This window comes from Muntiacus reevesi, chromosome 5, assembly GCF_963930625.1.
Source record: "Muntiacus reevesi chromosome 5, mMunRee1.1, whole genome shotgun sequence".
In the NCBI taxonomy this organism is placed as follows: Eukaryota; Metazoa; Chordata; class Mammalia; order Artiodactyla; family Cervidae; genus Muntiacus; species Muntiacus reevesi.
In genome coordinates, this window is record NC_089253.1 from 66350495 (window position 1) to 66364771 (window position 14277).

A 14277-nucleotide genomic window follows, 5' to 3' on the forward strand; every position below is an offset into this window, starting at 1 on the left:
CAATAAAAAATCAGGATTGATTTCCTTTAGGATTGACCACCTCACAGTCCAAGGGATTCTCAAGAGTTTTCTCCAATACCACAGTTCAAAAGCATCAATTCTTTGGCACTCAGCTTTCTTTATGGTCCAACTCTCACATCCAAACATAACTGGAAAAACCATAGCTTTGACTAGATGGAACTTTGTCGGCAAAGTAATGTGTCTGCTTTTTAATATGCTGTCTAGGTTGGTCATGGCTTTTCTTCCAAGAAGCAAAAATCTTAATTTCATGGTTGAAGTCACCATCTGCAGTGAGTTTGGAGCCCAAGAGAGTAAAGTCTATCACTGTTTCCATTGTTTCCCCATCTATTTGCCATGAAGCGATGAGACCGGATGCCGTGATCTTTGTTTTTCTGAATGTTGAGTTTTAAGTCAGCTTTTACACTCTCACTTCCATCAAGTGGTTCTTTAGTTCCTCTTCACTTTCTGCCATAAGGGTGTTGTCATCTGCATATATGAGGTTACTGATATTTCCTCCGGTAATCTTGATTCCAGTTTATGATTCATTCAGCCTGGCATTTCTCATGATGTACTTTGCATATTAGTTAAATAAGCAGGGTGACAATATACAGCCTTCATGAACTCCTTTCCCAATTTGGAACCAGTCCATTGTTCCACGGTCAAAGACTTCAGTACGGTCAGTGAAGCAGATATTTTTCTGGAATTCCCTTGCTTTTTCTATGATCTGACAGATGTTGGCAATTTGATCTCTGGTTCCTCTGCTTTTTCTAAATCCAGCTTGAATATCTGGAAATTCTCAGTTCATGTACTGTTGAAGTCTAGCTTGGAGAATTTTGAGCATTACTTTGCTAGCGTGTGAGATGAATGCAATTGTGCAACAGTTTGAACATTCTTTGGCACTGCCTTTCTTTGGGATTGGAATGAAAACTGACCTTTCCCAGTCCCGTGGCCACTGCCAAATTTTCCAAATTTGCTGGCATATTGTGTGCAGCACTTTCACAGCATCTTCTTTTAGGATCTGAAATAGCTCAGCTGTAATTCCATCACCTCCACCAGCTTTGTTCATAGTGACCACTACTATATATAAAATAGATAATCAACAAGGACCTACTGTATAGCACAGGGAATTCTACTCAATACTTTGTAATAACCTATAAGGAAAAGGAATCTGAAAAAGAATGAATATATGTATATATGTGTGTGTGTGTGTATGAATCAGTTTGCTATGTACTTGAAAGCAATACAACCTTGTAAATCAACTATACTCTAATATAATTAAAAAAGAAGTTTACTGCCAATAAATTCAAACTGCCAGAGACCAGGGCACAAAAGCTATGCAGTAACCTCAGACCATGCTTAGAAGGATCCTGAGCGTGGGTCAGTTTTCATTGTCCCAAAATTGTTAATGATTTTTGAACGAAGGAGCCCCATGCTTTCAATTTGCATTGGGCTTTGCAAATTGTGTCACCCATCCTGAGCTCTAGCTGTGTCTGGCTGTGATTTTTATATCCGACCAATATGGAATCTAGTTCAGATACTACTGGGTTGCCCCAAAATTTTGTTTGGATTTTTCCGTAAGCTATAATGGAAAAACCTGAATGAAATTTTTGGCCAACCCAAGAGTTTACTACTCAACATTTATTCATTCAACAAGGATTTTCAAAACACTTATCATCTGTTAGGTACTGTGATAGAGGTCACAGGACAGGTAACACAATGGCAAAAGGAAGCTGCCGCCTCTGCTCTTAAAAACTTTTAACTCCTGGTTGAGGAGTAGAGACAAGTAATAGATATTCAATGAAGTATAATAAATACCATGAGAGTCAAGTGTAGGATCCTATTGGAGCACGTGATTGAGTTACCTAAATGTAAACTCTTCATGTAAAAAAGTCCACATTTTGGGATATGGATGGTCAAACTGTGTTTTCTTTGTTTCAAAAGTGGTATGTACTATATCTGTTTCAGAACATTAGTAGTACACTTTCTGCTACAATTAGCCCTGGTAGGATTTATGCTGTTTTACACAGAAGGTTTTTACAAGTTTCTAATAGCATGAGAAAGAAAGACAGATTATTCTTTCCTTGTTAACTTAAGCCTGGTAACTCTTCCCCTTTCAGTGAAATGAAATGATGAGCAACTTTCAGTAAATTATTTGGAAAACATTTCCCCCAGAGTTAAGAGACAGATAAGTCCTTCTCATGTCTGCTGCTAAAGAGGACATGATTAATTCATTATGTTCTCGGTGTCCCTAATCATTCCGTTAATCCTTTCCCCCCTCTCCTCTACCCCGATGCCCACGTTAGGAGGTCCACATTTCAAGCGCGGGCAACCCAAAGTGGAACAATGCCACTGCTGACGTCCCATCTGTCCTGTGCAGGATGGTGGGCATGTCTAGTAATAAATGATACGAGAAGGTCTTTTATTGACAAGCTGCCACACGCTGTTTGCATTAGCGAATCTGAGAAGATGATGGCTGCTCCCCTTGGTCCCCATGGTACTGGGCTCAGTGAGATAGCAGAAAGCGCTCTGGTTTACTTAGAGCATTGATAACACCTCTAAATAATTAACTGAGGACTTCCTGTCTTCAATTACTTAATGCTTTTTTTTTTTTTTTAACATCTTGAGAGGATTATAAGCAATTTATGGATTTCACATGATGAGTGCATTTGCCTCTATTCCCACAAAGCATTTATGGGATCATGTTTCTAAAGCTTTGAGGTAATTAAAAATAAGCATGGAGACAATGGGGCTGGTGCTAGATGCCCTCTTTCATTTCTGTCATTTCTAGGGACCTAGATTCTCAGGCTCCTGGATGACTAGGGCTACAGCTTCATCAGTGTTTGACTGTGACTCAGGGAATGCCGCGGTTTTGGAAATGATGAGAAAAATCAAAACCTTTATCTCTGGGGGGGTTCGGGCAGCTCTTCAATCAAATGTTTGAGATTGCATGTGAAATAAATTTGATTATTTTAGTTCATTTCATAAACTCAATAAAACAGTCATTCCCATCATAAAATAGTTCCCTACTGAATTTGATCAGTCAACTAACCATGGAACTGAATTTTCCCTGGCAGATAAAATGCGTGAACACTACACAGGTCTCGGGTTTCAGATTTTCTAATGCCAAGCACCACACCTATCCCATAGGAACTACATATATGAGGGTATACTTAGTAAGGTTTTTTTGAATAAAGGTATATTTACTCATTTAACAAAGAAATCTGTTTAGGACTATATTGCCCAAGTGAAGTACCTTGTAAATCTGTCTAAAATAATACAGAGGGATGGATGAAATGAAATCTAACAGAATTTTCTTTTCCTTTCAAAATCTTAAAAGAACTAAAATTAAGTGGAAAAACTTTAAAATGTTTATCCCAATAAAAGAGGAACTTTGGCATTAAGTTATGCACATGAAACCTTCTCTGACATGAAAAAAGTCATAAAAAATGATAATAGACGAACTGGTGGAGTGAAAGTATTTAAACAAAAATCTTTGCAATTATTTCATAATTAAGGAGGTTATCGATTCTGTTGATTTGAACAACACAATTGAATTTGGTCTGCTGGCATGTAACTGTTTCTAAAAATGGAAACCATTACAGATGGCAATAGTTCAAAGCCTATGTTGATTGAGTAGACAGATTCTGTAGGAAGAGAATTCTTCATCCCAGTTTATGGTATCCCAGTTTATGGTGAGACATTTATCGCTACAAAGTCTTCATAGACCTTAACTTTGCTTTCAAAACTCTGTAAATTAACATTCTATGGCCTTTCTAAGTCATTCTTTTGATTTCTTCTACCCCATTCGGTACAGAGTTCTGTTGGAGCAGCACCATGCAAGCTAGTCCTTAACTTGTCACTAGTATCGGGAGTTTCTTAAGGGCAGCAGTCTAATTTTGGAGCACTTAATATACTACCTAGAACACAACAGGCAGGCTACATGTCTTTTATTTTTTTGAATGAAATGCTATTCTGATTTCCTTATAGATGGAAGCAGTAAATGCCTTTGGCACCCCGAGTAGGCCAGTTTTCACCTTCATCTTTCAAATGTGGATATTAACACATTATTGACCAGAGATGTACTAATGCTACAGTTAGTAGCGTTATTAGTTAGTAGTTTCTGCAAAAATTCCCTGGTCAGTAATGTGTTTAAAACATCCCTCACTTACAAGGATGTGATGAGAATCACAGGAGTCAAAATGCAATGGTTCTTTAAAATTATAAATCACCATATACATGTCAGTTTTTATCATGGAAAATAACATCATTTTCATTACTGGTGATGATTTTCATTTTACTGAAATAAGGAACAAATTTGATCATCTAAATGGATGAGGGCTTTCCCATCCCCATTATCATCAGCTTAGCTCAGGATCGTCAGATAGGGATTGCAATGTGCTAGTCCACAAATATTTTATTAAGCACCTTCTGTAAGCTTATGGCACTTTTGGAAAACAGTGGACATCTGTCAGTGAGTGCTTGCTGTGTGTCAGGGAATTGTCCAGTTGAGAGTAAATCACAATGAATTTATTTTTTCCACCTGTATAGCACAGCCTGCGCCTCCTCTAAGGAAAAATCAGGCTTGCTTTTCCAGACCTTCCTGCATTTCTGTGTGAATTTCATCATCCCTGGTATCAATGTCCCCTGCTAAGTATAGGGTCCAATGGAAGGAAGGCATTCATTCACTCAGGAAGACTGCGGCAGGGGTGGGGGTGGGTGGGGGGGTGGGTGGGAAGGGTTTGGGGGAGTGGGGGGGTTCTGACAATATGGAAAGAGTGAAAGTTTGTAAACTCTTGCTTGTGTTCTCAGAAACTAAACAAATTTACACAACTGTCTGGGATGATTCAATAGTCTAAATGATGAGCTAAGTCACTAATTCTCTTGAAGCATTATGTTCCATACAATGGGGGTAATAATTTTCTCTGCTCCATAGGTTTGTGATGAGGATCAAATTAAACAGTAATTGCCAAGACTTAGGACAGTATTCAGCACATTAAATTCACTTATTCACAAACATTTATTTAGCACCTACTGCTGTGTCATGGATTGTTCTGGGTGCTCAAGGTACAGGATTGAAGTAGGAAGAGATGCTTCCATAGGAGCAGGACATAAAAAGGCAAATAAAAAGCAAACACTGTCAGGCAATGTAAGGTCTGTGGTGAAAATAAAACTAGGTGATGTGATGGTGTATTAGCAAAGCTGACCTAGACTGGGTAAGTCAGAAATTGCTTTTATTCAGGAGTGACATTCAGACTAAAACATGTTAATTATTATTATAATCACTGCTAGTAATTTCTGACACTATACTATAATACTGTACTATTATTATATTATTAAAGCTAATTATAATACATGTTATAATAAGCAACAAAATAATAAAATTACTATTAATTAATGTTAATAATAACAACAAATTTTCACAACCAGTCAACTGTCAACTATTCTGTGTATTAATTACCCACACAGTAGATAAATGTTAGCCTCTGGTTGATTTTTCTCCTTCCTTCAAGTACATTCCTGGCTCTCCTAGTCCCATTAACTACCAGTATATCCTTGGGGAATGAAAATGCATCTTACTGTTAGTCTGGGGAAAAAAAAAAAACAAACCTTAATACCGATGCAAAAACCCTACACATAATGCATATCAAAGCCAAATATAAATTATTTCTGAAGTTATCTGCTGTTGTGGCTTATTGCTGCCAGTGTGGGCTCTTCTATTAGCATGGATAAGTGGGACCTGACCATATGTCAAGAGAACACGTCCTCGCGAAGTGACCTCATATATCAAACACACACCCCTGGGAGGCTCTGCTCCCCTAACCACAGTGACAGACTCTTCCGGTAGGTTTTCCTCTTTTTTTTTTTTTTTTTTTTTTACCTGTGACCGTATGCTGCCTCTTGTCAGCGGTGCCAGTGTAGATGAGACCTTTCCCGACCTGCCTGAGCTGGTACTCTTTAATGACGCCATTTGGCTTCGGAGGGACATGCCAACTCACATGCAGAGCTTCTGCACTGGGGGCCGTGACTCTAGGCGGAGGGATATTCTGCGGGATTCCTTGGGTGGTAGCTGCAACGACCTGAAAACACAGGAATTAAACAGCAATTTCTTGGAATAGTACACTAGGTATTCTGATCAATGAGAATGTCACTTTTGTTTTAAAATGTTGTTGTCTTAGCCTGGCATATCATTAGCGGGGCTTAGGGAAGCAGTCCCTCTTTTTAAAATTCTTTCTCTCCCATCCTGTTCAAACAATGAAATCTGACCTTGAATGTATTCCGTAAGTCTTCGACTACCATTTATCACAACGGTTCAACAACAGTTTTGATGGCAGAGCGCAGTCCTCAGTTTAAACAAGTAAAATCTGGCTGGCAGACTGTCTTACTAGAGAACTCTTGATAACTCTCTTCCATATGGCCTATCGGTGTCTTTGCATTTTAACAGCCTGATTTTGTACATTTTAAGCACCAGTAAATTTGGAGCAAAACCCACATCTGAACTTGCTTGCATATAATATACTTTGAACAGTGTAAATGGGCAGCCTTTTTGCTACTGCTCCTATGATGCCCAGGATGACTTTATAGTGTCTGCACCAATGTTCTAGAAAGAGAACCAAGTGAGAAGAAAAAAAGGGTAAATCAACCAGTGATTTGCTCAACATTGTCAAAATATATTTGGGTGGAAAAGTTGGCTGCCTTTGTTTTTTCACAGAATTAGGTCTGATCTCGCTTTTTCACGGATTGTTTTGGCATCTGGTAGGAAGGAGCTGCGTTATGTGAAAAGCACAGAATCGTTCTAGGACCCTTTGGACCATAATTTTTGATTGGGCCAATCAGCTGCCATCTGTCTAGATGGCAGGGTGCAACTGATGGGTATGAATGAACGTTGTATTTGGATGGTTCTTCAACAGTGTTCAAAGATGCTGAGCTTCTCAAGTTTAAACCATATGAAAACTGCGTTTCCTCTGACTAGTTTGGCATCAGTGAAATGGCTCTTCCCTTATTTTCCTCCCACATTGTTTGATTGCTTCTTCCTTTTCCCATTTAATAGCTCTCTCAAGGTGGCTGGTCAACTATGGTTTTTGGTTTTTGTCCCTCTGTCTATTGTTAAATGACCACATTCAAACTCATTGCTTCAAATTCCTCCATAGATCTTTCCAACAAATTTCAGTCACTTCCTAATCCAGCTTCTGACTAGACACTTTCACTTAAAGTACCAAATAATATTGCTCCAACAGTATGTGAACCGAGAACTTCCAGATGTACAACCTGGATTTAGAAAAGGTAGAGGAACCAGAGATCAAATTACCAACATCCGTTGGATCATAGAAAAAGCAAGAGAATTCCAGAAACACATCTGCTTCATTGACTATGCTAAAGCCTTTGATTGTGTGGATCACAGCAAACTGTGGAAAATTTTTCAAGAGATGGGAATATCAGACCACCTTACCTGCCTCCTGAGAAACCTGTATGCAGGTCAAGAAGGAACAGTTAGAACCAGACATGGAACAACAGACTGGTTCAAAATTGGGAAAGGGGTACATCAAGGCTGTATATTGCCATCTACTTATTTAATTTCTATGCAGAGTACATATGACATGTCAGGCTGGATGAATCACAAGCTGGAATCAAAATTGCTGGGAGAAATATACCTCAGATATGCCGATGACATCACCCTAATGGCAGAAAGTGAGGAGGAACTAAAGAGCTTCTTAATGAAGGTGAAGAGGAGAGTGAAAAAGCTGGCTTAAAACTCGACATTCAAAAAACTAAGATTATGGCATCTGGTCCCATCACTTTATGGCAAATAGATGGGGAAACAATGGAAACAGTGATAGACTTTATTTTCTTGGGCTCCAAAATCACTGCAGATGGTGACTGCAGTCATGATATTAAATGATGCTTGCTCTTTGGAAGAAAAGTTATGACCAACCTAGACAGCATATTAAAAAGCAGAGACATGCCTTTGCTGACAAAGGTGCATATAGTCAAAGCTATGGTTTATCCAATAGTCATGTATGGATGTGGCAATTGGACTCTAAAGAAAGCTGAGAGTCGAAGAATAGATGCTTTTGAACTGCGGTGTTGGAAAAGACTCTTGAGAGTCCTTTCAACTGCAAGGTGATCAAACCAGTCAAATCAGTACTGAATATTAATTGGAAGAACTGATGATGAAGCTGAAGCTCCAAATTTTTGGCCACCTGATGCAAAGAGCTGATTCATGGAAAATACTTTGGTGCTAGGAAGGATTGAAGGCAGGAGGAGAAGTGGGTGACAGAGGATTAGATGGTTGGGTGGTATCATCAACTCAATGGATATGAGTTTAGCAAACTCTGGGAGATAGTGAAGGACAGGGAAGTGCTGCTGTCCAGAGGGTTACAAAGACTCGGACATGACTGAGTGACTGAACAACAACCATTCTGCTATCTTCTCCTCTTAAATATATTTTTGAAAGCTTTAAAAATGTTAATCATTCTTTACTTTTAACTTTTCTTCTTTTTAAAAATACTGAATTGTGTTAGTTTCAGGCATATGCCAAAATGACTCAGTTATATATATATGTGTGTGTGTGTGTGTGTGTGTGTGTGTGTGTGTATTCTTATTCAGATTCTTTCCCCTATAGATTATTATGAAATATTGAGCATAGCTCCCTATGCTATACAGTAGGTCCTTGTTTATTTTATATATAGTAGTTTGTATATATTAATCCCAAATTCCTAATTTATCCCTTCCCCCCACTTTCCCCTTTGGTAATCATAAACTTGTTTTCTATGTCTGTGAAACTATTTTTATCTTGTAAATATGTCCTTTCTTACAAAGAAAAGACTTTGTATCCATTCTTTTAGATTATACATATAAGTGGTATCATATGTTATTTGACTTTCTCTGGTTTATTCACTTAGTATAATAATCTCTTGGTCTGTCAATGCTGCTGTAAATGGCATTATTTAATTATCTTTTATGGATGACTAATATTCACATATATATATATATTATGAATATATATTTTTGTTTTTTGATTTGCTTGCAAAATGGCACCATGAACTACAAATTGGTCAAGCCAGATACTTTGAAAATACCTATGATACTTTGTTTTTATTCCCCTATATTCAGTTGACTACTGAGTTTTGTCAAGGCTGTCGGAGAATCCTTGCAACTATTTTATTTCCTTATGTCAGACTCCTCTGTTTTACAAGAAATGGCAATTTTTGTTGAAATGATATTTAAATAGAATTTCTGTTTCTAAACTGAGAAACGGCTTGGGAATTATTATGAATTTATTGAAGACCAACTAAAAAGTGGTTGGTGAAGGAGAAGGGGATTAAGAGGATAATATTAGTTCAAGTTTTTTTCTTTTTGTGAAGGAAACATTGATATTTGAATAAATATCTCAGTGATCTATCCTTTCAGATGGAAGTGTTGGTACTCAGTTGAGATGCCATATGGACACCCTACTTTATTGGGATGGACACTGTTTTCTGTCACTGGAAACATTACTCATAACCTGGACCTTCCTACAGTCTTAACACTGGGCAATTCTGTCCAGAGTTTAGGCAAACTCCTCTCACCTTGCTGCTGGTGGCACAGCCAGCAACTGTGCAAGCTTTCAGCTGATATGAATATTCCATAAAGGGCTGAATTCCTTCCGTATCAGAGAAGCTCAGTGATGTTCCTCGAAAACATTCAATCCCGTTTCGGAGAAGAATGTAGGCAATAATAGGACCTAAAAGAGGCAGACAAATGCCTGAATTTGAGTGTGGAATTCTTTGAACTATTTGCAAACAAATTAGATGGCTTAGAGTTCTGAAGAAATGGGATAATATAGCATTATTTAATTTTAATTTGCTATTACACTGCTATGTTCAAGCAGTTCTTAATTACACTCACTTTTATAGAGGGGATAGATTCTTGACATAAATAATCAGAGTCAATTGTTTATTTCCCCTCAACTATCAAACATTTACTTTCAAAACTATTTTGCCCTCCCATAACATGCTTTGCTTATTTGAAAGCAGCTCAGATATATGCTGGGATTTCAGGAAAATAATAATTTTGGGCTAAAAATTTGTGAGGGCTAATTCACAAATGAATGGTTAGTTGGCACAAAACTGAATTTCTCTTTTTAGTGGTTAGATGTATGCCAATTAAATGCATCTCACTCATTTCAGTTCCCTTATGGATTTAATGGGATTATGTTATTTCAATTTTAAAAATAGTTTAATACCATTTGATTGTATAGGTTTCTTCCAGCTTAAGACTATTACATCATCAAGATGATCCATTTTTGTCCACCTGGGGGGACTCACTCCTTCAGGCACATCTTCTTTTGTTCTGGCTCTAACTGCCTTGCTGAATCCTCGCCCATAGCGATTCCATGCAGAAATCCTATACTCATACATCATGTAGGGCTCCAGGTTCACATCTGGAAAGACAGAAAATCAGACAGTGAAGTTTTTTCAAAAAATTAAAAAATTTTTTACCATCCTATTGAAAATGAATATCAAAACCTTTAACGAGTTAAAAATAAGTGCCTAATGTTCTAATCCCAGTGTATGTAAATAAAAACTTGAATGTCTTTACTTTCTGAACCATAAAAAGTATTGTGTTTATTACAATATTTAGAAATATGAAAGACACAGAGATATGAAAATACAGAGAATAGAGTTCACCTTTCTGAATAGAGAACTATGGATACATTAGAAAACAGACTGAAAAATAAAAGCATTCAACTAATGTATATTAGACGTTAATGCTTCCCAAGTTCATGATCTCTTCTGCATGAGGTGGGTTTGGCAACATTCTTTTATAATTTTATTATTATAAGCTTTACCAATTATTACATTGTCAATATTACTTTATTAAATTACTATATGAATTATAATGTAGTTGTTATGAGATACAGGAATTGAAACTTAGCACATCATAATACCATTTTAGTGAATAAAAATGAATTCACACTCCATTATACATGCTGTATATACTGCACTACATATTCTTCCTTCCATCTTCCACCAAGCCAGAAAACAAAAATCAAACCAACCAATCTAATTAAAACAACAAAGCCAACTTGCTGAGATTTTTGGTCTGGCTAAAGTTTTAGATAATCATCCATGTGATTCAATGGTGTCTCAAAAGTTGTCTGAAACATTTAGTTCAATTCTGAGTTTTAATAACTTCGGAAGTACAAATGCTACAAATTTACCAAAAACATTCCTTGAAAGTTTATTTATTTAAATCTGCTTTCCATTTAATTAATTCTGCAAATTTTGAATATGTACATGTGTATATTTGTGTGGCAGTTTCTGATAACTTTTTCTTAGACAGGAGGGTCAGAAGAGGTCCTCCTTGGCTGCCAGGCCACCTGCTGTATCTCCATTGGATGCAGGTTAATTCTCAGCTCTATCCACTTGGGTTATTTTATCACATTCTCTTTACATGCATCTCCTTACAATAAACCCTACTCTGCTTCTTTTATAGAATTAGTATGAAAATAAATTTCAGTAAGTTATGTTGCAGAACTTCATAAAATATAAATTGCTATAAAAATGTATTTCTGTCTTCATTTTTCTCAGGGTAACTCCTGCTTTGTACCTGTGATGACCACCACTGAGTTCCCAGATCTCCCTTCTGTCCAGAGACCTCTTGGCCAGACCCTACATTTCTTAGTTACAGTTTGGTGTAATTGTAACCAAGTTGCAGTTTGTGTAGTCATATTACTTATCAACAATGGAAGGAGCATGGGAAGTGACATAGGAAATTTGTGCATCGCTTTCTAAAGAGGAAATCACTTGCCTTCCATTTGCATTCTTATCCCCTTCTCATGGGCTAGAACTAGGGTGTTGGGTAACTCAGGCTATACCACTTGGATGAATGATGAAGAATCTAGATCCTGAATGACCCTGTGGGAGTGAGCTGCCCACCCACAGATGGTAACTCGAGTTTTGAGTATCTTGTTATAATAGATTAAACTACTCATTGCAAGTACCTATTATTCTGTACATTTCAAGCCCACTTTTCCATTTCTAACTTTATCTATGGCAGCTCTCCACACTTCATTTCTGTTCTTTCCTCCACTGTATTTCATTCTCCTTTGACTCTCTCATGTCTTATCCTTGTTTCTGTATTCTCCCATGAGGGCTTGTTTTTCAAAGACATTCCCAGCCCATAAAAGCATTTTACTTATTTATTTTTTTGCTTTCGGTTTACACCTAAGAAATCATTTGTTGAAATTTTACCATACCTCAATCATCTCTCTCATTTCTCAGAGCTTTGTTCCTTGCCAGAATTTTTAACTCTCCTTCTTTCATCCTTAACTTGCAAACTCAGAATCATTTTATACATTACATGGTGCAACTATTCTGATAATTGAGGGTACTGGGTATTAGGGGGTGTATGTTTGTTCAATATTTACTTGTTAACTGCTGAAATGTACCATACGTATTTGTCTTCATTTTTTTTAGCTTACAGAACAATCCTTCCAAAAATGTGTATATAACTGTGTCATTCCATTGCTTAAAAAGCTTTACTATCCACTCATTGTTGCATAAAGGTGAACTCTTTAGTGTGGCCTCAAAGGGCTTCATTATATGACCCCTGCTCTCTGGCCTCTTCTCCATGATTTTCTCTGCCTTATACATGCTACATCCATATTGAGGTGCTTTTGTTTTTCAGACATGCTCAGCTTCCTCTTGCTTCCTGTACTTTGCATGTGGTTCTCTCTCTGCCTGGATCACCTCCCATTAACCTGATAGGCTCCAACTTGTCCTTCAGTTCTCTCCTCAGGCAATAATATCCTTCTTGAAGTCCTTCCTCCTTCCTTACCTCTTCAGTCTGGGTTAGATGTCCTTGTCATACTCTTCAAAATTATCCTACACTACCCTCTATTATAGAACTTATCTGCACATCATTTCTCATATTAGAGGTAATTACATATTTGTTTCCCCATATCTTCCTATTAGCTTCAAATCCCTGATGGAAATTCCTATTTGTTTTAAAGGTCCTGGTACGAAGGGCTTCCCTGGTAGCTCAGATGGTAAAGAATCTGCCTGTTCTGGTATACTGACTGGTTATTAGTAAGGATTTAATAAACTTTTTTGATAAACAAAGGATTGTATGAATAAATGAATTTTGGTCAGCACAAAATAATTGATTTTTTTAGTCTAAATTGGTCTCAGTGGAATTTGAGCATCATTTGAGTGCTTAAATTCTTACATGAAGAAGAAAACTTTATCATTTTTCATTTTCAATTTACACTGTTTTCCAGTAGGCAAGATGATCTGAAATATGGTCACTAAAAGCTCTCACAATATTATATCAGTAGTTGGAAACAACTATTCTCTTCTGCAGTGATCTATCACAAATATGTCACAAAAATCCTTTTCTTGACCCTGCTTTAAAAAGGCAGATAAAAGTAGAGAATCCTCTTAGAAGGAAACACAGTAAGTTTTAAATGAGGGTTCATTAACTAAATCTATAACAGGGACTGGGAGGAGACTAGTGGTTCAACTGTCTTCTATCCTGAGGTTTTTCCCAATTAAAGGCATTACAATAAATATATTTTGTTTACTTAAAATATGACAATCTAAAAGGTAAACAGGGCTGTTCTTTTCACATGGATATTTCAATCTGATGAGAGAGATGAGACAAGTGTCCAGATGTCTATGAGGCATGGCAGGGGTGGTGAATGGCTTGACCATGTGTCACAGGAGCACAGAAGGGAGAGGGGGCTGGACTTGGGAAGTCTTCACTGAAGACGTGAATTCTAGCCTTGTCCTTGAGTGTGACAGTTAAGAAACACATTTCAGGTGGAAGGAATATCTTGAAGGAGATCTGGAGCACCCAGAAAGGAGCCCTACACTGTGTGGAGTCTTCTTACGTTTGTTGCTCCTAACAAAGACGTGACATGAACCTCACTTTTCCCACAACAAGTTACTTTTTTTTATAGATCTGACTTTTGGTTTCCTCATCTGTTAAATGATCATACATACCTGATTGCTTTGAGGGTAAATTAGATAAGGTTTAAAAATGTCTAGCACAAAGGCGGGGGGGAGAGGGGGAGGAATAGGTTGGGATTTTGGGTTGGCAGATGTAAACTATTATATATAGAAGAGATAAACAACAAAGTCGTACTGTAGAGCACAGGGAGCTATATTCAATATCTTGTAATTAACCATAATGGAAAAGAATTTTAAAACACACACACACACACACACACACACACACACACACACACCCCGGATCACTTTGCTGCACAGCAGAAATTAACACAACATTAAATCC

The 14277-nt window shown here is 37.4% G+C and overlaps 1 protein-coding gene across 1 annotated transcript in view; it reads right to left on the bottom strand.

Moving 5' to 3' along the window:
• USH2A (usherin) overlaps positions 1 to 14277 on the bottom strand; it is a 905205-nt gene that overhangs the window by 210643 nt on the left and 680285 nt on the right. Inside the window, exons 52-54 of the mRNA XM_065936753.1 lie at positions 10223 to 10420; positions 9567 to 9721; positions 5879 to 6077 (exon numbers count right to left, since the gene is read on the bottom strand). Of these exons, the coding sequence (XP_065792825.1) occupies positions 5879 to 6077; positions 9567 to 9721; positions 10223 to 10420 (552 nt within the window). The remainder of the gene's footprint in view (positions 1 to 5878; positions 6078 to 9566; positions 9722 to 10222; positions 10421 to 14277) is intronic.